The following is a 25,725-nucleotide window of genomic DNA, read 5'->3' as shown; positions in this document are numbered from 1 at the left end:
CTCAGAAGTGTGGCAACAGAAGCAAGCTGCCAGAGTCATATCACCTGAGGTAGCCCAAAGCCTTCTCCCTGATTGGCTTTGAAAGGCTGAAAGACATGCTGGAATCATTTCTGTGGTGCAGACCACCTCTGGCTGCCCTCATCCTCAGAAAGCAGTTGGGTTTTAACTGCATGCAGTTATTGCATTGCACATGCAGAGAAGCCAGAGTACTTAGAAAGCAGCAGTGACCTGCCTGCACTAGATGTGGGCAAGAGAAAATAGTAGGCGAGGTTCTAGAGTTTCTACAGCCTGAGGATTACAGCACTCCATCCCCCTTGTTCTCAGGACAGGGCTGCAGACCAAGACATCTTGCCTAAGGAGGAGATGAAAAGTCTAAGTGTGCAAAGCAGACCCGGGACTGTGCAGCTGGCAGCAGCACTGCCTGTCCTTGCAGCACGTGTGCTCAAGCAGAGCCATGGTGTAGCCTGGTCTCTGCCTCCCAAGCCTCTGTGAAACCACCAGGCTCTCTGTCACTTGCCTGTCTTCTCTGCTCTCCCTGCTGCTCCGCTACAACTGTGAAAAGTCCTGCTTTGTACTCCAGCAGTACCAGCACAGCCGCAGCAGTGGCCCTCATAGCATTTTGGAAATTAGCAGGAATGAGTAAGTCCTCTAACAAAACTGGCAGCTTTTGGAGAAGGCTGAGGCTGGCGATTGGCAGTGCAGGCAGCTGAAGCAGCCGTGTGCAGCAAGCTCATGGAATTGTCCAGCAAGTGCCAAAGCAGCAGGAGCTCGCAGCCCCCGGCTGCAGCTCCCTCCTCATCTGACCTAACCACATGGCTGACTGCCATGAAAAGCAGGACTCTGCCATAAGCAGCTTTAACTCACTGACCTGGAAGGAAACTATCCAAACTGTCCAGCTGATTTTTTAAAAATTAATTTCATTTATTTAATTAATTATTTTAATCTGACTTTGTTAGATTTCTGCCAGGTCTGCAAGTTAAGAAGCTCAACAAATGCTAGTGCTGGCTCAAAGCCAGATGGGAGGGCACAGGCTGGCAGAAGTAATAACCCTGCCCTGAGCATGAGGCCAGTTATACTGATTTATGTCTCATGTAGCTGCACCTCCAGAAGACCGGGGAGGGTTTTACAAACAGCAGCAAAAGGTTAACTATCAAACAGAAGCACAAAACCCTAACTGAGCCAACAGTGAGAAAATCACAGAAATAACAAAAGAGCTGATTATATTTTAAAAAGTCATTGTTTCAGTGACTTTTCTGGAATTAAGTCATTGCTAGGGCCACATGCACTTCCACTACCTCGAAGACTGGAAAAGGTACTCGAAACAGAAACACCCACCTCTCTTCAGTCCTTTAGTACAAACACCTCAATGTGCTTCATATTGCAACAGCCTGCACTTTTTTGTTTCCAAAAGTTGACCTTGAGTCTTTCTTTACCTCTCTGGTAGGGAAAGAAAAGAGTTTCCTCGAGCTAAGAATCAATCCTTGCTCTCCCACTTACTTTGACTTTGTTAACTGCATAAACTGAGATTTTGGAAAGTGAGACAGTTTATCAAGAAGAGGTTTTGCATGTCACTACTGGGCACCAGTCCAAGCTGGAAGGTACTCACCTCACTGATTCTTCAGTCCCATTCATAGAATCATAGAACCACAAAATATAATGAGTTGGAGGGGACCCACAAGGATCGTCAAGTCCAGCTCCTGGCTCCACACAGAACCACCCAAAAATCATGCCCTATGTCTGAGAGCCTTGTCAAAAAGCTTCTTCAACTCTGGTGTGCTCAGTGTCATGACCACTGCCCTGGGGAGCTTGTCCCAGTGCCTGACCACTCTCTCAGTGAAGAACCTTTCCCTAACACCCAGCCTGACCCTCCTCTGTCCCAGCTCCATGCCATTCCCTCGGGTCCTGTCGCTGTCCCCAGAGAGCAGAGCTCAGTGCCTGCCCCTCCCTTCTCCTCAGGAGGGAGTTGCAGGCCGCCATGAGGCATCTTCTCAGCCTCCTTCTCTCTGGGCTGAACAAACCAAGGGGCCTCAGCTGCTCCTCATACGTCTTGCCCTCCAGTCCCTTCACCATTTGTAGCCCTCTTTTGGACACTCTCTAATAGTTTTAGAACCTTCTTCTCTTGGGTCACCCAAAACTGCAGTGCTCAAGGTGAGGCCTCATCAGTGCAGAGTAGAGCAGGACAATCCCTTCCTTAGACCGAACAGCAATGCCATGCCTCACGCACCCCAGGACACAGTGGCCCTTTGGGCTGCCAGGGCACACTGCTGGCTCATATTTAACTTGCCATCAACAAGAACCCACAGATCCCTTTCTGTAGGGCTGCTCTCCAGCCTCTTGTCTCCCAGTTTGTACATACAGCCAGTGCTGCCCCTTCCCAGGTAGAGAATCTGGCACTGGCTGTTGTTAAACTTCATGAGGTTGGTGATTGCCCAGCCCCCTCATTTGTCAAGATCTCTCTGTAAGGCCCCTCTACCCTTGACAGAGTCAACAGATCCTCCCAATTTAGTATCTTCTACAAACTTACTCAGTATACCTTCAAGTCCTACCAACAATTCATTAAAGAGAACTAGCCCTAAAATAGAGCCCTAGAGAACCCTACTTGTGACATTAATGATTCAGACAGAGGGAATGTCCACTGAAGATGGGAAGCAATTTGAGAAATCCCGTCCTTAACAAATCTTAGAGTGTACTGCTTTAAAAAATGTGAGATGATGCTGCCAAGTGAGTATCAGACGCTTCATTCAAGATAAGGGTCTCTACGTTCACTTTTTAACTACACACTGCAACATCACACTGATCTCCTTTTTAGGATTACTTGTGCAGATCAGACTGAGTTTTACTCCTAGCTTCCTCTCATGTATTTCTATGTCCATTTTCCAGTTTATTTTCTATGAAACCTTACCCTGTAGCTTTATGGCTTTCATCTTGATCTATAATTACAAAGGACAAAAACATTTTCAGACATTACACAATTACACAACATTTGACTTCCTTGCCACTGACTTTTCTCCAAAATAGCTCTACCACATATAAAAATCAAAGGATAGCATGAGACAGATGCTTAATACAGAGCTCAGATATCACGCTTTAGACAGCAACAAAAGTCATTGCGCTTGTAATTTTGCTACCTTGTGTTGGCCAGGAAATTGCTTTGCAATTGGCCAAAAATTGGCCTTGCAATTGCTACCTTGAATTGGCCAGGAAAAGCAGAAAAGGTTATTACTTCATTACTTGGTTATTACTCTTCCAAACACAGAGAAGAATAACCCAGTTGCAATAGATCCCTCCCTATACATACACACCCCTCCCTGCCAGCCACTCAGTGTGATGTCCCACCCTAACAACTGACTGCCCCAAACTCTGAATATTCTTTCCTGGAGTTTGCCCACTGCTCAAGTAGAAACACAGTGATGGAAAGTATCAGAAGGTAGTCATCTTAATTTCTCAGACAGCTATATTTTGTTTCCAGTCTCTGTTAAGGCCAGCTCTGACACGCTACACCAGGGTAGCTTGAATGGAGATTCAAGGACTGCTACCTTGCAGCTGTCAAACTCCTGCAATGGTCTGTCTGAACAGTGATCTGTAGTGCAGGGAAGGAGTGATGGGAGAAGGCAGGTGGGAAAGATGTGGCCAGGAGACTTCCCGATTTAACAAATGTGCAATCTACAAAATAAGGAAGGTGAAGGCAAGAGATCTGTGGTTGTGTTTTGAAATATTTGGTAAAATTTAATTTTCACTTAGGGACTGAAAACTTTATCAGAGGTTTCTCTGAAGAGATTTTATCTTCTGCCCCCAGCACAGTAGCTTAAAAAATAAACAGCAGCTGCAGGCAACATGTTGTAGATGAAACTCAGCAGCAGAGGCAGCCCTGCTCCCCACAGCCTGCTCTTGCTGGCCACAGGCACCAAGCCATGATGCAAGCATGCCGATAGCAGAGTGCTGTTGGTGAGATGGAACAGAGGAACAGGTTCTGTGTGGGCAGCTACTATCGATCAACCCATACCAGAGCTGGGAACAGTTGCTTCAAAAACTAGCAGTGCCCTCGGGGCATGAATGAGATGAGCCACGAGGGAGAAGGATCAGGAGCGATGGAGCTAGTTAGGGCAGCTGGGGCTGGTCATACCAAAGGTCCAGCTACCCCTGCGAGTCTGACTTTAAGAGTAGGTACTTTGGAAAAACAGACTAGAGCAAACATGTAGTGACACTTCCTCAAAAACATGTGTCTTGTAACAGTTTCTCTTAATTTTCCCAACCTCCAACAACTTGTAGGTCAAAATAGACTTTCTGAACTGGAGGTATGGTTTTTGCAGTCACCCTGTGACCAGAAAAGCCAAAGCTGAACAAGATGTGGAGTGAGGAATACCCACTTTCCCTCACCTTTTGTCTGCTGGCTTCACCTGAGATTCCCCAGTCCTCGGTTTGGAGGACAGGGAACAGCCGATTCCATTCCCACAACAGCAACACCTAACAGCTTGTCATGCTTCCCCTTCATAGTTACAATTCCCCTTCATCAGTCCCTTCTCTGGGCTCTGTCCTATTTGGCTGGTCTTGGTGCAGCAGCTTTTGTCTGACTGTGCTACTGTTCTCCTCCCGTTGTGTTCTGTCCTGAGCTGGGGGGCTGGCAGTATGTCAAATATGGGCATGCTGTGGATTTATACAGTTGCACAATGAGGTTGCTTTGTTCTCTGTTCCTGATAAACAAAAATTGATTTGTTTTGTTGAAAGCCCTGAGCTGACATTTTCACTCATCTCTTGTAATGTTAAGGTCATATATCTCTGGGTTATTATCAGCCCTGAGCCCACTCCTATGTTCTGCTGCAGGATGGTTTTATTCAATGTGCACCATATTTGCATTAGGCAGATGAAGGTTGCCACTCCACCTTCATCACTTTTTCTAGATCACTTAAGAACAGGTTTAAGCAGCACAGGTCCCAGCACAGACCTCTAAGGTACTCCTCTAGTGACCTCAAACAACAATGAAAATAATTGATTTTGGTTTATTCACCACTATTTTACCCATGAGGGGACCTCATTCCTTATCCCATGGCTACCTTAATAGCCATGGTCCCTTAATAGCCTTTTGGTAAGGGGTCTTGACTTTTGCAAATCCAAGTACGCTGCTTCAACTAAATTGCTTGTATTTATATGGTTACCAACTTCTTCAAAGGATTCCAACAGCTCTGAAGAGCAAAATTACCCCTTAAAAACACCATACTGACCCTTTCCCAGTGTTTTATCCTAGGGATCCATTCCCTATACTCTTTGCTAGTTTTATCAGTCTGCCTGGTAGAGCTGGTTGGTGAATTGACAAATCTTTTTTGGTACCTGCTCTAAAAATTGTGTTGCAGATGAAGCACTGGTGAATGCACCATAGCAGCTTCAACAGAGTGCAACCTCTTGCTTAACAACTGCACTATTTCATTCTTAAACTTCTGTGTTGATAAGTCCAGTGCTGGCATCTTGCTATATTTGTTTTATAGTATCTGCAATAGGCACTGTGGTTTAAGGTGGGCTCTCTGCTTACTCTTACTTACAGAGAGCACTCCAGCACCGTAACCTCTGGGAGTTGCTCCGTGGCAAGCTCATGCACACAAAAACCTATATTTATTTATTCTACTATGGCTAGATCTTCTCTGAATCCTCCTTTCAGAGCCCAAGAAGCCAGTATCACTATCCAAACTCTCTCACATGCTTCCACATCTGATTGTGTCTGCTTTGTTCTGTTCATGCTTAATCTGTTACTGTTTATAACCTTTTTCGTTTTCACAAGCTTTTGAAAATTTTTGTTTGTTTTTGTTTTCAATAGCCTCTATACTATTCTCTTTAGTCATGCTGGCTTCCCTGCACCACTTCTCATATCTGCCACAACAGATGGTGGGCATTTGCTCTCTGCCTCCATTTTGATGTCCATAAAAAAAGTCTCAGAGCTGCTGCAGTGTTTCAGTTCTTAGCTGCCTTGCTTAACTTGTTTTCAATAAGCTTTTCCATTTCTATGCAGTGCTTGTTTTGAACTTTTGAGCACAAAAACAGTTAAGTTTTCCTATGTGTTTTTTTTTTTTTTTTTTTTCTACTCTGGACAGATGTTGACCTTATGCACATTACAGTTCCCATCACACAACAGCTCTTTGAAGACAAATATTTTGAACATGTTTCTCCACTGTGCTCATAATCAGGTCTATGTGGGGCTCCATGCTGTCGCTCCACATAAGTCTGCATCTAAAAATGGAGTCTTGGTGTCATGTCCTACTGTCATATTTGCTTGTTCGACACAGAGAAGCCTGGGAAGAGGCTTCAACTCTTCAACTACAGACAAAACATACATTTCCTACTTAGGCCTGGCATTTCAGCCTAAGGGAAATCTATGGTGTTCACTGACATAAGTTAGAGCCAAATCAGAGCTTCTTGTAACATCCATCTGCATCCTCTGACACCTTCATCTAGCCTTACCTCCTCATGCACTCTATCCAGGTATTAGTGTCCCATGATCAGTGTCCAACAACAGGGTCCTCAACTTTCTTCTGTTATCTCAGACAAGAATACAGTAACTATTGGCAGAAAAAAAACTGAGATTTTTGGTGTGATTTCTCATTACAAATTGGCTGACTTGATGAAGTTTTGTTGAAAGGAGAGCTTCCCTCATCACTCTGCTCTTCCCCATGTCCAGTGCAGCTGATGGTCACACAGACATCTGTGAGCAGGGTGTGGGGCAGGCTTCATTTCCCCACTACAATGGGAAACCAAAACAACTCACCCTGCAGCTATATGACCTCTCATTCAGATAGAAGGCCAGCACCACAGGGGCAGGTGTGGTGGCAGACTTGCCTTAGCTATACCATTAAGGAATACTTTCAGGTAGGGGCTGGGTAGAAGAAAACAGCAGCCAGAGAAAGGCCAGCAATGCTACTGAACATCTCCAAAAGTCCTGTGACTTTTGCTATGTGTTTTTAGGTCCCAGCTCCTGAGGATCACTTCAGAAAATGAAATGTGTGTTCCTGAAAGGCTCAGGCACCAGAAGGAGATAAGATACAACCCAACAGCAGTTCTAAAACATTTGATATTAAACGGATATGGGAATTGCTGGGATGTACTCCTTGCTGGGGATTTGCAGAAGGTCAGACTAGACTGTGATGTTATCCTATTTGGTCTTAACATCTTTGAATGATCCTTAAGCCGAGGAAGAAAATGCACATCTAAATATGCCTGCCAAAATGTAATTTTACTGTGAGACTGATGACAGTAATAAGTAGACACATACTCAGTGTGACAAAAGGTTCAAATGGGGGAACATTCTCTGACTGCCACCTGCTGCTTTTGGCTAGAAAGGGAAACAATGACAGTGCCAGCGACAGATGCCACAGAAGATTTTGAATATTAAGAAATAACATTTCTGACTGAGGGAAGGAGGCACTCAAGAGCAGCTCCAGAGATGTCCATGGCTTGCCTTGAGCTCCAGACCCCAAGGCAGTGAACAAAGGGACCTGAGTGCTGGACTGCAGCAGCCCAAATTCCAGCCACACTCCCTCAGCTACAGGTCTGAGCAGGATCCAGAGCTCAAGCTTTAGAAGTTATTAAAGTCTGAAATAAACCATTTGTCTCACAGCGGGAATGATTAATGATGAGAATTCATATTACCAGTGCTTTTCACAACTAATGTATTAAGTTTCCTTTTTAGCATTACCTCACACTGGGAAGCTGCTCAAAGTTCACTATTAATTCCCTTGAAAAAAATAGAAGTGATTTAATTTGGAGACTGACAACAAAGAATACATCTGTGAAATCTCTTCAATATATGTATTTTTTAATGCAGGTCTGGCAGTACACAGAGCAGCAGGGTATCTGCTACTTACATTCTGCCCTCTGTACAAGCAAAGGCTAGAAACATCCCCTCAGACTTTTCAGCTTAAGGTCCTCACTTAGCTAAGGCAGAGAAACCTGCCACTGCTACTTCACTGTGGGGTGGAGGACAGGCAGATTACTCAGATGGGGTTTCCCCGTTTCAATGAAACAGTAGCTATAGATATTACTTACTTGTGTCATCTTTGCTAAGGCTTGCAGGAAAGAACTGCAGCATGTTCCTGGGATAACACATCACAGCTATTGACTATGAAGAGATTAAAGTAGGTACTTTGTTGTCTTGCTCTTTGCAACAGCTGCCCTCAAATTTCTACACATTACTAAAACAACAACACAAACTATGCCTAAAAGCTAAGGAAAAGAAATGTAAGATGGTGAAGCATCGCCATCTGGCAATTCTTATCGTTACAGTACCACAGACCTTAACGCAGTTGGTATGTAAGTACTTACCACCTCCTCTCTGTGCAAGATTATTTTGGAAATAGTAGGGCTGAAGGAGACGGCTGCGTGGGAAGCAAGCCTAAATCAGATTCAAAGCAACTTCTTGAACTAAATTATTCATTTCCATACAGAGAATACATTTATTAATAGAAAACACAATATGATCTATGCATGCAGGCAATGGTTTCTAGTACTTTGTGTAATTGGATTAAATCTTAAATGAGAGAAATGCTGGGTGAGAACCAAGACAGCAGAAGAACGGGGTGTGTAATCTAGTTACATGAAAGCATCAGGGGACAAAGGTGCTGCTGGGCTATCCCCAAGCTACTATTTTATATACAAACAAGCTTTTGTGAATTGCTGTTGCAAGGTACATGATGCTGAAGGACAGACCTACGTGTCTGTAACCCTTTCTAATGCCCTGTCTGCCCAGAGAGAAATGGAAAGTAATCTCCAAAACAGATTCTGCCAGGTAACAGCTCTGCAGTCAAATGAACTGATATCCAGTGACCTATAACAGGAGTAGAGCTGACGAGTTGGGTCTGTGTTCCCAAATCAGAGAATGCAAACTCTTAAAACCACACAATATTGAGACTGATAGAAACTAAACAACTAATGACAATATCTACAGGTCAGGAAAAGAGCAAAGGAAGGATTGTGCTTTTCCATCTCCTGCCCTGCCCCTGTGTTACATGAAGCAGTTGAAGCCACAACTTGCTTGTCCTCCAGTAATGTATCCAGTGTCATGAGCAAGGCACCCAGCAGTGCTTCTTTCTCCTTGCTCCAAGGGTAAATACCCCCTTCCCCAGATAATGGGAGAAATTGGAACTGCCAGTACTGCCAGATCAGTAATAGCTCTGGGTGAATTAGATAACCTGGAGGTCAGCTCTTGTAAGCCCAAGCCTTGTTTCCAGAACTTGGCACCGTGGTTTTGTGTCAGTGGAGCAAGCAGCTTGCAGCCTTCCCCAGAGGCTGCAAACAGAAGAGGTTGATACCTCCATTCCCTGAACAATGAGCTCAAGGTGCCATATCCAGTAGACATGTGGCCCTTGTACACATGAAACCTACACAAAGAAGACCTACATATGCTAATACAAAGGCAAGTCTAAAACAATTCTGTGCGACCACTAGACCACAGACCATCTTAAACCCCTAAAGGAAACCTGCATGATGAACCAGGGGCTGCATTTCCAGCCAAGGTCAGCCCACCTACAGGCGAGATCTGCCAAACCACATTTCCATGCCTTGCTCAAAACAAGGAACATCTTAAAATCTTCTGAAGAGGAGAATGCAGGGTCGTGCTCTGCTCTGCATCTCCAAGCCTTCAATATCCCCGCTAACTAGAACTGTGTCTAACAGTGTTCAGTTGTAAATAGTATTGCAATTAGCTGCTCTGAAACACCATTAAAGGGTGCTTCATACAGGATGGAAAGAGATCAGTCACTGTGAGTGAAAAACACCATTCATTATTCTTAAGGCAGGAAGGAGGCAAATCCCTTTCTCAACCTAAGGTGCATATGTTAGCTTTGCTGTAAGAATTCACTGACAGAATAACAAAAATAAGCACAGGAACTTCAAATACCTCGTCTGCATAATCAGCCTCTTCAGTACACTGTTGTCACAAGCGTACAGAAAGCAAAAATAATGTTTAAGTAAATCCCATGGAAGGATCATAATCATACATTTCAAAAATTAAAATTATGCTTAAGTCAAAGTCTAGTTAGCAAAACCTCTCCAGAATTCAATACCGCAGCATTACATAAAAAGGGAATTTTTAGATGGAAAGCCAATGATGGGAGGAATCAGAGAAAAGCTTCCCAGGAAATAAGATTTATTTTATTTTGGATATATTTTATTTTCATCATTTTTAGCTTTATATTTTTTATTGTAGACATGTCAACAGAAGTCAATAATAGTATTGTGTTGATGTGACTAACTAAAAAAAATAGGGGAAGCTTCTAATTTAGTAGGCATAAAAAAGCTTTATTGCTAGATCAAAACATCTTCTGTATTGTAATAAATTTCAGACTAGCACTGAACTAAAGAATAAAAGAACTCATTGTACAAATCAGGAACACAATGGTCTTCAGTATCCTACAAAAGAAATTTCGATGCTGGTGAGAACAGCTCCCCTGGGATTTGTACAGAGAAAGCAAACCTTCCTCAAAGTGCTGAAGTTCCATATTATTTCACTGCAACGTGCAGAAGATGCCTTAAAACATCTTGTATTCAAGACTGCTGTATAGCAATCACAAGCTGGCTTTAATGATTTCATTAGAAAATGAAACCACTTTCCACTTAACATCCATGACATCAGCAAATACACATGATGTGATATTTCCAATAACCTCTCAAATGCAGAAGACCATCTCTTACAGCACAGCACGCAAAAATAAAGCAAAGAGACTGGACAAGGACAGGAAAACTTCTAATAAACAAGACTGAAAAGATTAAAACATGTATTTATGGAAAAAACTTCACCAAAATTAAATCAGCAGAAACGTGTTTATAGAAAAATTGTACTTTCCAGAAAAGTGGCAAAAAAAATTCTCAGTGGGCTCTGTTGTTAACCCTTCAAATATTTGTTGTGTTTTACTCTGGGATGTAGGCAACACCAAGTACCTCTACATTATCAGTTAATTTCAGCAATGCACAGCAAGTTGTTGGAGAAGGAAGTTTTCATTTCTTTCCTCTGTGGGTTTATGCCTGCCTCGTCTCTTCTGTTTCCGCTGAACTCTGCATGTCCTGGATTTACTTGTCCCCACTTCTTTCATCACTTCTGAGCTTTCTACAAATATTCTGCCAAATCCCACCTTCTTTCCACACTCCAGGTCCTCTGAGGTGGTTCTGTGTGTTGTGTGCTGGAGAGCAAAACACTTCTCTCCCTACCCACAGGTGGGAGGCAGCAGAGGAGAGGCACTAGCTAGGGATCATACTAAATGGTAGCTCATGTCAGAATGAAACATAACAAAGACTTAATTGGATAGTTTACAAATATACCCAAATATGCCTTCACTGTTTTTTAAGCAGAACATCTTGCAAAGGGGGAGAGACTTAGGCTAACTCTGAACACCTCAAAGCAGCTGAAGAAGGTCTGCAGATAATAAAAGCACAAAGCACAAGCACAGCTCTATTAACTGTGTAGGTCACCACACCATCTGTCTACCAGCAAACCAGACCATTTAATCCACCATCTGCCTGCTAACATTAGAAGAAGTCAAGCCTAGATTTCATTAGGATTCAAATAGCTTTTAAGCAAAATGTAGGTCACAGATTTAGGTTAATACATTTTATTTCTGAGAATAGCCTAGATTCATATCGATAAAGATCCCTAACCCACCATGCTAGCTTTCCTCTTTATCTTCATTGCAGTTGGTCATCAGATTACGTTGGGATTATTTTAATTGATGCCCAGGCAATCTGTTATTTGTCAGGGTTAACTGTGCTTGCTTGTAGATAAACAATACAAGAAAATCAGGGCACCTGCATCTGAAAGCTATTATGATGCAGCCAGGCTAAAAGCTTCTTTGTTATCACGTAAACCCAGAGTAACTAACTTCAGAAGCAAGAGTATGTTTGCTGTGTTGACTTTACTCAGACCTGGTCCTGGGAAGCTATTCAAAACTAAAAAAAAAAAAATACATGAGCAAATTAATAGAAATTCACAATGGCATCACCCATGCCTTCCCAAAGGAAGGCTAGATGTTATAAAGTCCTAAATATTCTTGATACCTGGAAAAGTAAAACATGCCAGAGGTTTACAAAAAACATCATCCCTAACTTGTGTGCCTGGCACCACATAACTCACAGAATCGGTGTTAACAACATGCTCATCAGCTGGGTTTAAACTAAACACTTTTCACAGTCATATATATACACTGATCAACTATGGAAAATATTTTGAAACTCCAGCTTCCAGCCAGAAGGAGCTCCAGAGGCACTGCAGGAAGAACAAGCCCTGAGGCCAGCTGTGCTGGGCTCCAGCTGTACCTGAAGGAAGCGCTGCTCTGTAGAGGCCTCTCTTACTGGCTGCAGCCTGGCAAATGTTGCCCAGGATGTGTCCAGACACCTTCCATGCTGCTGCTGCCTGCTCAGCTCCTTCACCCACATCCCCAGAGCACAAAAAGCTGCTTTCCAGGTCCTCTCCCCTCAGGTGTCCTGATACAACTCGATAAAAATGAATGTAAGAGCAGCCCTGTTCACAGAATCCCATTTGAGGGTGACACTCTCACTTCTGTGAAAATAAGCAAGTTCCAAATGATTAAACCAGCTACAAACCCAGGCACAAACACAGCTTTATCTCCACCTAAAACAGCTGTTTTTGGACTTCATAATAAAAAGGCCTGAAATGCAGGTATTCCATCACTGGTGCTGTGCTCTCATACTGCAAACACTACATCGCATACAATATCCATCCCACAAACCCTCTATACTCTGTGTCAAAACCAGCCAGGTCCCTTGCAGATGCTACAGATGTTGGAAGCTAATTGAGATCTTCATTGCACTGTAACTGGAATTATCAGCCTTCATGAATTTGTGACCAGCTTGTACCTGTTCATGTAAAATTGAGGCTGTCCCCAAAGCTCTTCCTTCCTGTGAAACTCTGGATAAATTATATCCCTGCCCAAGCACTTTTAAGTCTCTTTTTATACAGCAGAATCTCCATTCCCCTGAGGGCCCCAGCAACCTTCTTCACTTTGAATTCCACCTTCTCAAATATGAGTAAGTAAAACTGGACCAGTTCCACAGGGGCCTGAATGTGTCAGCCGGCCATGCTTTACTAGATCAAAAAGCAAGCAGTAATTTTTGCACAGACAAAAGCTCAACTTCCGAGTTCTTCCAAGTCTAAGTACTGTTAGCAAATGAGGCATAAAATCCAAGGAGCCATCCCTCCACCCATGTGCTCCAACAGATTTCAGAGCTCACTCAGCCCTCGGTGGCATTTTCCAGGTTGGACAGGCAGGCCAGGCCAGGCCTTCTCTGCATCCACACCATATAGGCAAAGTGGAGGAAGGTGAGGCTGGGACAACATCTACAGTCACAAGAGATGCTATGCAACTTATTGGTGAAAAAAATGAAACAAGAAAATAAACTAAATGAATTACCAAGCGAGCTCCTGGAAGGAACATCTCATCTCCTGCCCAACTGTTGCCATGGCCACCAGCTCAATGCTGATCTAAATTGAAGCGGGGAGAAGCAACACACACGGTCCTTCCCTGGCTCAGTGCTCCACAGCCCCTTTCCATGGCTGCAGGCTGCCCTGGCAGCTCCTCCAACGGCACTGGGCGCGTGCAAATCAATGGCTGCTGCTCGTTCCTCTGGAGCTCCCACTGCACACATCTAACGTGACTTCGGATTTGGAGCGCTCTTTAAACAAGGGTGCAGCAAGGTTCTGCTTATGCAGAGAAAGCGTAGAGGAAGAGGACAAAAGCAGAAATGACTCATGGCTCCATTGTGGAGACTCCTTCCTAACACCCCATTACCTTTCAAGGCAGCTGCAAACCCAGAGCTTTGCTATCGAATTTGCAGCGAAGGCTAATGTGCTCATATTCTTAGGCATTGTATTTATATTCTTTCACAGCAGACAGGCTTCAGTATGGAAGAGCCTGTGAACCACTCACCCAAAGCCATTGCACCTATTCTACCCTTTGCCCCATCCTACTTGGGAGCACTCTGAACCTCTGCAGAGATGGAAAAGATGCAGAAAGATGGAGACAAGGTAGTATAGGGAGGTGTTTTTCAAACCCATTATCTACCTTTCTTAAGCCAGAAAAATGACTCTCTAACACTGCTGCCACTTCTGAGATGGCAAACTTAAGTGACAACAAGGTAAGATTGGTAATTTTCATATTTATAGACTTTAAGATAACATTAAAAGTCACAAGGAATCATGCTAGAGCAGTACAGTGACGTGCATGCCTAGATGGGGTGTACTTTCAGTGCCCTACATCAAGAGATGGGAAAAATACAAACTGTCTTCTTAGGACCAAATCTTTTATTCTCCTGTTCTGCACAGGCTTATAGAAGGTCTTCTGGAATTGTCTACATTTACAGACTTCTTATTAAAAGATACAATGTGGTGTTGACAGATCTACCCCCCTAGCTGCACCACTGGGGTAACACAGCTGTGAGCGCCTGTCCTGTGCTACGGAAACATTACAGGCACAGCAGCCTCCTGCAGCTGAAGAGAAGGGAAAAGATACTGGCTGCAGACCAACATTATGAGTGGGAAGTCAGCAAGATAATCTGGCATGGTAAATGGAGAATGTGCTTTATAAAACCTACCACATAATCTCAGTACTGTGCTCTGCCTAACAAAGAATGTGTCCTCTGTCTTGGAGGCTTGTGGTGCAACCGCTCCTCTGAAAGGATTATTCCTATAGCAACCAGAGTGCTCATCTCCACACTACTCTGAGATGGAAAATCTCCCAGAAAATGACCACAGCTTTGCCATGACCCAGGCCCAGTAGAGCACGGGTGCTATATCTGGGGCAGCAGTAACACTTGGTGATTTCCATTTCCTCACAACACAAATACACAGAGCATGCAGACTCCTCTTTTCCTAGTCAGTGAACCAGATGGGATGTGACAGATTTGCAGCTATTCAGCAGATCACATCTCACCAACAAACTGCCTTTCAGAAGACCAGCCAATCTGCAGCCTGTTCTGGAGCCTTGGCAGAGAGCAGCCTGCACCTCACAGCACACAACGACATGCTCTGGTGAAAGGGTAAAGGGCACTTTCTGTCAAATGGACATATTCAAGCTCCTATTGATTAAGCCTTCAAAGAAGTTAAAATGAACATATGGTTTTTCATTTCTGTCAGCATTACTGATAGGCCACAAGGAGGCTACCCACAGATCCTTGGCTCCTGTACACGTCTTACCTGACAATCGAAGTCCTGGAAGTTGCGAGCTGCATTCTGTTAACAAAAAACAAACAAACAAAAAAAAAAAACAGAAAATAGACTTCAGCACAGTACCCCAAAACACAGACCGAAACTACCATGAAGGGTCCCCTCAGAAACCTCTCCCTCAGCATGGTCTGGCCAGACTAAAAACAAATGTGAGAAATGTGAGACTCCCATGCAAGTTTTGCCCATCACTATTCAGTAAGTCCTCTGGGAACTGCCCCAAGGTGAGCATCTGGGGATTCAAATGAGGGTCGAGAGCATTGGAGCAAGAACAGATACAAACCAAAAAGAACCCTGAGCAAAGGCAGACTGGTTATGAGGTTGGTTTTTGCCTGGTCCTGGTGCCCTTTATCAATTTGAATTTAAAACTCTTTAAAGGACCACCACTAGAATCGCAGGTAATGAGTGCAAGAACACAAGCTTTGTGGTCAGCTACTCTGCAGTAGCTGTTGTTTGCATTGTTTCATCCCATGGCAAATGCAGTGTCGCTGCTGAAACCAGAACACATGGGAACTGGGATAAACAACCCAAAGCAGACTTTTTTCATATGGTGTCACCACCCATACATGCGAGTATACATTCGGTGTGCTGCAAGATTTGATGGTGTACTGCAGTAAGTTGTCTGTTCGTGTGCCTGCAAATTGCTGGGCAAATTATCCAAGTCAGCATACTATCTTACATGTTATAGGCATAGCACCTTACTGCTAACATTACAACTAGGACCATATACGAGCAACACAAGTACCCTAACTGCTGGCTGAGTACCCTAACTCCCCTCCACGTGTAAACAAATGGCCCTGTTTTCCTCTGCCCAGGAAGAACACAGGTTACTAACTACATTCTTCAGTTTGTGATGTTCAAATTTTGGCTATCTGCAAAACGGATCTAAGAATCCCCAGGTGTAATGAAGTACACCTCAGTTCAAGTACTGAACTGTGTTAGATATTTTGAACATCATGTGGCACAAAGCATCAGATCCTCAGGATGGAGGAAAAGGAAATATCAATCAGCCCTCTCATTTCAGTTTGAAATCCTAGATTAGCTGAGATTTCTGACAACCTTGTCTATGGCTTCTTTCGCTGCTCTGTTAAACACAGCCAGTAGAGTCTCCTACGAGGTTGTAAAGAAGAAATTCAGTTGACGGTTGACCAAGGCCACAGTGAATAAGGACTACAAAAAAAAAAAAAAGAAAAAAAAAAAAAAAAAAAAAAAAACACTATATGAGAAACTTCTGTACCAAGAACTGGACTTGGATGGTCCACAGTAAGTGAACTGAAGGCTGATCTGAATATCTGCTAAGAAAAGCGGAATTCTTGGGGGTGCAACAAATCAAAGAATGAAAGCCTGTAACTGTATTGCTCATTGTCCAAGTACACCAAGATGCGCAATTAGGCATTATTGCTGACATGTCCTGACTCCTGGATATTTGATTTTAACACATCAAAATCTGCCTTTAAAGCATTGATCTATTAATTTTCTCAACTTTCTCGAGTCTAAGATGATGCCACATTTTCCATTTCTCTGAAGACGTCATGTCTGTACCTCAAAAGCAAAGCACTGGCTGGAATTATGACAGGATATTCCTTAGGCTGAATTGGAACCTCCTGAATTAAGTTGTTGCGTTTCAGTGACTCTTCACTATATTAATAGGAGTCAAAGTTGCCAGAATACTAAGCAATGAGAAGTAGTAGAAAAGTTTTGAATGAAAATTAACATAATGCAGCACTCTTGGTTTTGTTTTGAAAGCCATCTTTGCTGAATAGTTGTTACTACTATAACTGTTAGCCTGAAGACACGAACTAATGGTTAAGATGTTAAAAACCATACACTATCCCATTTTGGCAGCAAATTTACACAGCCACCATTCAGGATGTCTAAACATCCAGCAAGACCAGGAACTGATAAGAACCAGAATAAGTAAGTTTTCTATCAGATTACAGACAGTATTCTCTTCTCTCTTTCAGCTAACTGCAAACATTTCAAGTTGATTTTCTTTCCAATATAAAGGCACTGTACTTTAGTGAGCCTGAAGAAGGTGAACATATATAGTCTAGTAAATCTTACTTTTCTGCATTTTCTATTAGACTTAACTTACACACAAATGTCACAGTGTATTCTTTAAAAGTCAGGCTCATAGATTTTTGCTGACTTAGATCTGAGACAAAGCCAGGGCTCAGTGGTCCCCAGTGGCTTTTCTTGGCTCACACAAAGTGACCAAGCTATGATCCATATCCATATCCCAGTCATTTCCACTGTTTGAGCATTAAGATGCCAGAGTTCCTTTTCTCTGTACAGCAGTCTGAAGAGTTCAAGAGCACTCACCTATTAGCAACTTAAGAGTTTTACTGTACTATTTCTGGCATTAATCCCTGCTGGTTCATGAAATCCTCTCTCTAAATTGGGTTGGTCAGTAAAAATATTAGTGAACTGCCAGCTCAATATTTCTTGGATGCTGATACGCTGCACAGAACAGCACATTAGGGCACCACACCCATATGCTCCACAAACGATGTCTAAGAAACACATACATGTTACCTAAAGTCTGAAAGTATTAATGAGGACCAGAACTCAGAGATGGTAGTTCCTTGAGACATTTCTTTGGTTAAAAGAAACTGCAAAAAGCAGAGCCACAGCACTCTTCTCATCCCTGTATAGTGCAGAGTGCAGTAGTTCTGGAGCCACTCTACATACTTTTTTTCCTACTGAGATGGTATATATTTTCTGTAACTTCAAAAAAGAGTCAAGGAAATCAAATGCCACTTTGAATGTGCCCTAAATCACTTTGTTATGAAACACTTCAATACTTCCTACTGAGGTTGTTTCAACTAACTAAGAGAAACCTACCTTCTTGAACTCAGACACACACAGACAATCCTAGGAGAACCATAAGCAATAGGTACAGCATTACATTTGAGAAGCTTGTCTCCTGTAAATGTTTTTCTTTCATTATGGAAATAGAAACTGTTTTCAAGGTCTTTCTGTATTTTTATCTGCTGGTCTACACTTCTGTTGTTCTTCCAAGGATCACCCTCCCTGGAAAGATTTTAAAACATTAAGTTCAAGCTATGGTGGAACCGAGTAGTCAGCACTAGATTATAAGAATAGGCAGCTGGATTGTAGATTTCAGCTATATTTTTAGATTTCTGAGATATTAAACAGGTATGCTAGCACACTGAAGAAATTGGCAAAAACTAAGCAGCACAGACTAAAATGTAGCAGAATTTCATACATTTCACTTGTCTTGGGTGGAAGTCTGCATTCATAGAATCATAGAATATCCTGAGTTGGAAGGGACCCATAAGGATCATCAAATCCAACTCCTGGCACCGCACAGGTCTACCCAAAAGTTTAGACCATGTGACTAAATGCACAGTCCAAACGCTTCTTAAATTCAGACAGGCTTGGTGCAGTGACTGCTTCCCTGGGGAGCCTGTTCCAGTGTGCGACCACCTTCTCGGTGAAGAACCTCTTCCTGACGTCCAGCCTAAACCTCCCCTGCCTCAACTTAACACCATTCCTGCAGTGTTAAGTCTACACAGTGCAGTCTTCTGTGTGTACTCAACAAGGGGCCAAAGTAGGGTTCTCATTCAGAAGCAACCATATCCTTTGGCAGAACAAACTAGTTCTTGAAATCAGACATTAAACAGCAAAACACTGCTTCACATACCATGAGACTCTTTGACTTGGCTGTTAGATACAGAAAGTGACCAAAAACCATTGGTCATAATCACAACATTCAGACACAAGATTCTCAACCTTCTCTGGGATGGTCTGCAAAGACTTAGGAACTCAAAGCAACAGTTCATGGCAGAACAAAGGTAGGGTTGGGCTTTCCTAAAGCCCAGATGGCTCTCTTCCAGTCCACAGAAGATAGAGGGAAAGGGTTAAACAGCTGCTGCAACGCAATGATTTTCCAAAGTCTCAGTACTGCATGAATCAGAACTGCTCTGACTAGACTCTGCAGATATTAATAAGAAAGGGCTCTCCATCAGTAAATCCAGTTAAGTCCTAATTTGCATTAAGGACTCAAAACAAAAATGTATAATTTGGAAAGAAAAAAGACTTTAAATAAAAAAGTTAATTAAAAAAAAAGTGATACAAGCTAAGGTTTCTCTAACAAGCTTGAGCTTTGATATCAGAGGTTCTACAGCTCAGCTATGTCAGGAATGGTGTCACCTTTCCATCTTCTGACCTGCCTTTGTAAAACCCCAGTACAGGAATGATGCAGTTTGCCTGAGACTCCAACTTACTTGAACTGTGGTCTTTCTTTCCCTGAGACTTTGGAAGGGTATGTGATGGTGGATCACTAGAGCTGGGGAAGCAATTCATGTTTTTCAGTACTTAAGGTACTTCAAGCTGTAAACAGACAATCAGGGCTCCTTGCCAGACAGAAAGTCAGCTGGAACACACCTGTGAGAGCAAAGAAGCAGCTAGCATTACCTTATCATTCAGAAGTGGTTTGATCTCTGTCAATTGAACATCCTGTAGTTCATCCATGATGCCGTAAGCAGTGCCACTTAACACTCACAGCAGCAAAGGAGCGATTCTGAAACAAAGACATATGTTTAGAAACAGAATTATGAAAGATATTAGCCAAAATAAAGCTTTAAGATCTTTTCATTAGACTTGCACATGCCCAAACTGAAACCTGAAAGCAGCTGGTTCTCAGTTCAACATAAAGTACTTGTAAGAGGAGAATGCAAACAGCCATGTTTGCACTCGGTGTCTCATTTTGCTATGCCTCACCTCGTACATTGTCTTGCCCACTGAAAACTGTCCCAGAAAGCTCATGCCTTTCTATTCAGAAAGGCTGGGTCCATTTCCATGCATTGCTGGTACTCCAGCCATAGTCTGCCTGGAAATGACTGGATCAGCAGAATGATAAAACTGCTCATGAGTACTGATACTGCCAGAGTGTTTTAGGAAGGGCTGATGGTGCAGATCATGTCACTGCTTAGGAAAACTGTACGTATTACTGAAGATGAAATAAAAAAAAAGTCATAAGCATAATCAGAGACAACAATAGGCACATGGCGGGCTTCCTGGATGTTAGCCGAGCGCCCTAGAAAAAGAATCTTAGGTGCCACCACAAATCAAATTCTTTTTGCAAGATAATATAGTGCTGCTAACCACAGAAGAAAAAGGTGGAAAATGAGTACTACAACTATGCTTCTAAATCCCCCATAACTCCACACAGAGACTGCCCAGAAAGGAGAGCTTCTCCTCACACCAAGAGATGTGCAGGGCTGTGAATTCTTTTCATCCCCTTTTGTGCCAGAACTAATATTGGTGTGGCCGAAGCCAGTCTCGCAGAACACAAATCATTATGCCTTTTCCCTCTGAAAAATCGCCTGTCTCTTTTAGCTCCTTTGCCTCAGGAAACGAAATTAGTTGTCTTTTTTTCTCTCTCTTTTTTTTTTTTTTCTTCTAGAAAACATATCAGTTCTGAGACTACCAAGAAACCAGCTAATTTACAGGTAACATTTCCCTTATCCCACACTGAATTTTCACTTGGAAGAACAGTAAAAATAGCTATATGGATGGACTGTAACTCCCAGAGGAAGTCTAGTTACTGTAATCCTTGTGAGGAGTTATGGAGATCAAAAATATCTATGATATGATGGATATTTATGATAACAATATCCATGCACTCTGGAATTGATACAGAGCTCAATATATTCCTGGTTCTCCCCAGAATTCAGGGCAAGAATCCCATTACTTTACAGACACCAGGGGAGTTTCAAACAACCATCACAAAGCTTAATTATCTGGAGAACTTATTCCTCTCTCAGACCCCTTTGAAAAGCCATTCACAGGACCTGATAGCTGGCAGGATGGTGGTGCTTATTGCTTATTCTCGGGGTCACTCAAGAGAGCAGGAAGTCTAACTGTACCCAGAGGGACACTGTGCACACCCCAATCACCTCTTTCTCTGTGTTTTTCTACACAAGGGAGTGGTAAATTGTGCTCATTTTGTAGCTCGTGAGCTTTGGCTCACCCCTAGCGTGTTTGCCTAAAGTAGCGTCTACAAAGAAGCAGGGAGTCTGATAATCACCCTCCACTGAACTTTGTCAGACCAAAGAACAACTCAGAGCAGCAATTGCTATATCTTATATTGCTCAAAAATACTTCTGCTAAAGCTTCACAAACATTCCTCCAAGTTTCCCCTGAGCACCAACTCCCAGGAAGCCCCAGGATGCTCCCTGCAAAAATCTGCCCTGGGATCATTTGTTGCTGCTACAAGCATGCTACCTGAAGTGCTTATGGTCTAGAGAGACATTTTGTAAATCACATGCACTACTTTGTTAATCATTTGTTACAATAAAAAACTAAGATGATGTTCAAAGCAAAGATTATTAAATGCTTTTATCTCACCAACCTCAGTTTCATACTTGGTCTCTAGATGTGACTGCACCGCACACAGTAAACAGCATCACACTGAAACTAATCTGATGCTTATCTTCCTGGTCCACTATTGCTCCAAATATTTTTTGTGAAAGTAGGGTCTCTTGGGGCTAAGACAGGGGATTAATGTGTTCCTGCTGTGTTGAACCTACACTGCACATTGCTCCTTTGTTAAAGCAAGCTGGGCAGTAGCAAGAAGGGATGTTGTTTTGGATGCTGGGTTCAGAATTTGGTGAAACTTCCTTGAGAGACAAGAGACAACCTCCCTTAACATCAACCAGGCTCAAATAATTGCAAGAACTCCTGCAAGGGAGTATTTTGGAGGAGTAAGAGAGACTCTGCAATGAGTTCACAGCACAGTCAGCCTGGCAGACTATGGCTCAGAGCAGGCTGTTCCCCCAGGCTGCAGGAGTGAAAGCAGGACCTCCTGCAGGGCCAGAGCAGACTGAATGCTTAGGTGACCCATAAGGGCACCAAAATTACCAACTAAGACTGAAATACTACAGAAAGATTAACTTTGCACAGCCACAAATGGCAAGATGGTTGATTTAATGTGTAACCCTTTTTATTCCAATCTGTTCATCCAGCAAATTGGAGCTTTCTTCTGTTTTCCTAGAAAATCAAAGCTTTTCAAAGGCTTTTGAAGGAAAAGCTGCTGGGGGTCCCTGTCACTGCTTCCAAGCAGTTTTGTTTGTTTCTTTCTTTCCTTTAGATTACTGAACTTTCTGGAAAACAGCTGTCACAGCCTCAGGACTTCAATCTGAACGTGTTCAGAAGATATTTTTGTAGGCAGAGGCACAGATGTTCTCCTCCCAGTGTCTTAGCAAGCTGAATGTGATTGACCTCAACCACATCTGGGTAACTGGGTTTTATAGCATGAGATCTAAGCGGCTCTATGTGATTACACACTACAACTTCACCTGGACACCATGCTACACTAACAGCACTAACAGCAACACAGCTTTTAGTTTGAAACATGGCAAAATGGCACACTTGTCCAAAAAAAAAAAAAAAAAAAAAAAAAAGGTCACAAACATTTCTCAGAAGAGAGTGGTTTGTAAGCAGAGCAACCTGGCAATGCACTTCTCCAAATTCAGAGGCAAAGGGAAAGGGTGGGGGGGATAGGAGATCTGGGCTATCCTCTGCTCCAGCCACATTAAAGATGCCTCATAAATGATCTGAGGACACGTCTGCCCAGGAAATAAGCAATTCTCTCCCTTCACTCCTCCTGTTATTTAAAGAAACAAACATGTCATTTCATAAGCAGCATAAATACTCACAAAATACAGATGAGCTCTGTAGAAGACAATCTACAAGCAAAGTAAAAGGTTTGCCTGGAGTGATCCACATATAAATCATACATTTTTCTATAAATGTCTCAGTACCACCTACTTTGCAAGTATTCCTCTTGGTTCAATTTATATATGGCTATAAATACACTCATATACCCCCAGTTTAAACCATCCAAAGGCTTCCGACTGGAATAGATTCCATGCTCTTTGAGAACCAGTAATACAAGAATTGAGGAAAGACTTTTGGTGAATAATTAACACACAGTCTAGAAATCCGGGTAGGACACAGAAGGCTGCAAAAAAATAAGGCAGGTGGGACACAGAAAGAAACTATCTATCTATAAATAAGATCAAAAATATGTGCTCACATGCTTACTACAAGATAAGGGTGCTCTAAATTTACATCGTTTCAATATATAGAAAAGGAAGTTGTGATAAAGTGAAGAGCATGACTACTATCGATGTGCACCCACGTTGCTAACAGTACAACGGCTCTGCCTACGGATATGCAGGCTCCCGTTTCCATTCAGCAAAATTCTCGGGGTGCTGCTCCCCATAGGGCTACAAGCTCGAAGTCTGCAAGGGCTGAATGCAGCTGCCTTGAACGATCTCTCCACATGCTCTAGGAACTCAATGAAACAAAATTTTGTATTCAGAGGGTGAAAATTCATGTTAGTTTGTCTTAACATGACTACAGCTTCTGATTTATTAACTCGATAACCTGTTATACTCCTGCTTTGTATGCTAACCACACTGAGGGAAAATTGTACAAGACAGCTATCAAGCTATGATACAAAACATGGCATTAAATACACCTAAACATATGCTCCCTTGTTTGCACCTAGCAGAGGCTGGCTGAAAAAATCTCCTCTCTAGGGACTGACTACACTTACAGTCATGATGAACTGGATCAGGTTTCCAAGAACCGTTCTCTGGCACAGACACCCACTCCTTACAAGACGGAAGGAAGCAACACTGCTCCTCGGGGTGCAAAGGAAGACTAGAACAAACCCCTGCTTGCAGCCAGCATCTGAACTGAAGTAAACCACTCATGCTCCTCATGTTCACAGCTCAGGTATTTATTTAGCTGTGTGTGTTGCACAGCTTTTTACTACGTTTTGTTCCTTTCTCCAGCGAGGTGACTCCTGCCCATGCCTCTCTCTGTTGCCTAAGTGCTGGAAGACAAGCTGTATGACAAGGCAGACCTCAGTCTTGGCATACTGATCCTAAGTAATGTAACTTTCACTGAGGGCCTCTGAGGCCCTTGAGTGGTCCTGTTATGTTTCTTGTCAGTCCTTCATAAGCCTCACAACAGCAGTGTGCTTCCTAACCACCTGCACAGGCTGCTCTGTTCTCTGTACTGAAATGCTGGCTGATATGGTAAACTTCGAGCAAAACAGGCAAGGGGGCCAAATTCGCTTTCAAAATATTTTCCTGGGTTACTCACTTTCTGTGTTTCAGCTCATGAATTTCTGGGAGCACCACACGGTGCTCCACCTCCAAGAAAAACTGAGCCTGTGGAGAGAAATCATGTTCTGCTTCAGCAGCACCGTGCCAGCTCCTGCGCACGAGCAACAGCAGCTGCTCACTGCAGCGTATTTTGACATCCATATTTTGACATCTGAGACACACCCAGCACACAAATGCCAGCTGCAAAAAACAGTTCCTAAGGAGTTTAAATCAGACTTATGTTTAACAATGGTTTGGCAAGGAAAAGGTTTGTGACTAGCTTTCCATTAACTTTGGAAAAAGCAGCCAATTTCTAACTACAAGAAGTGTCACACTGCCACATGCGTATCTAAGCTCAGCTAGCAAACATCATCCTTAGTTACCATTTGAATTTGTTGGCATTGAACAGGGCTGATTAAACAAGAATGCAAGAAAAATATTTAAAGTCCTCCAACTGTTTTGGGTTACCTGGACCAATGCCGATAAAGCCGCTGAAACTACGCCGAGCTGTCCCAACAGCTGTAAAGTGCAGATACACAGGGAATGAACTGGAATGCCAGATTACTGCTGTGAAAATGATGCAGATTACTGACTCCAGATGAGCCTTTTCTGCTCATGGTATATCTCTCTCAAAAGCTTTGCGGCACTTCCCTTTATAAGCTGTTCCTCTCATAAGAGATGAAATAAGCAGAAGCTATTGCTACCCACAAATACAACTTGTGCAGGTAAGATCTCATGTTGCAGTGATCTTGAGACAGAAGGAAACTGCAAATCTCATTTGTATGATTTTTCCACATCCCTTTTTTTCTTCAGTGGAACCACTCTATAACACAATACCCGCGTTATCCAGCAGCTCACAGAACTCAAACTAAAGCACAGAGACATTTTCACCTGTTCTGTAGTTAAGGACATATTTGTCCTCCAGCTTTTTGTCTTACTTCATTCAAACTGGAAGCAATGGAAGTTGGCCATCAGAAAATCATATACTAAATAATTGTGCCTATTGAATATAAGAATACAGATGCACACAGAAGTCAGATTTAACTCTCAGGTTGCAGTTTCATTATTCTATCATACTTTGACTGGAGACCTTTTGCAAAAGTAGCATTCATAGATAGGATTGATGCAAATTTTCAGAGCATGTACACTTCATATGAAGAATAAATTGCTAAATCTAGATTTTTATTCTATGCTTTTCTCCCTCCTTCCTTGTATGAATTAAATGCTTCTTTCCCTTTCCCCACATAGCGCTGCTACTTGGGAGCTCCCCTGAACAAGCTCTTCAGCTTGGCTTACTGCCCAGCCTGCACCACCTGAAGGACAAGCTCTTCTCCACCATCCGTGTCATTCCTTCAACACTGTCACTACTGC

At 42.8% G+C, this 25,725-nt stretch overlaps 1 protein-coding gene across 2 annotated transcripts in view; it reads right to left on the bottom strand.

Annotated features, from left to right (window-relative positions):
• NDRG3 (NDRG family member 3) overlaps positions 1 to 22,709 on the bottom strand; it is a 38,203-nt gene extending 15,494 nt beyond the window's left edge. For both annotated transcript variants that reach the window (XM_035343832.1, XM_035343833.1), the window contains exons 1-3: positions 22,685 to 22,709; positions 19,649 to 19,754; positions 15,182 to 15,217 (exon numbers count right to left, since the gene is read on the bottom strand). In XM_035343832.1, coding sequence (XP_035199723.1) covers positions 15,182 to 15,217; positions 19,649 to 19,705 — 93 coding nt within the window. In that variant the 5' untranslated portion in view covers positions 19,706 to 19,754; positions 22,685 to 22,709. The remainder of the gene's footprint in view (positions 1 to 15,181; positions 15,218 to 19,648; positions 19,755 to 22,684) is intronic.
• Between the last annotated feature and the right edge of the window lie 3,016 nt (positions 22,710 to 25,725).

The sequence above is a fragment of the Oxyura jamaicensis genome, chromosome 20 (assembly GCF_011077185.1).
Source record: "Oxyura jamaicensis isolate SHBP4307 breed ruddy duck chromosome 20, BPBGC_Ojam_1.0, whole genome shotgun sequence".
Taxonomy (NCBI): Eukaryota; Metazoa; Chordata; class Aves; order Anseriformes; family Anatidae; genus Oxyura; species Oxyura jamaicensis.
This window is presented reverse-complemented; position numbering and strand designations above follow the sequence as displayed.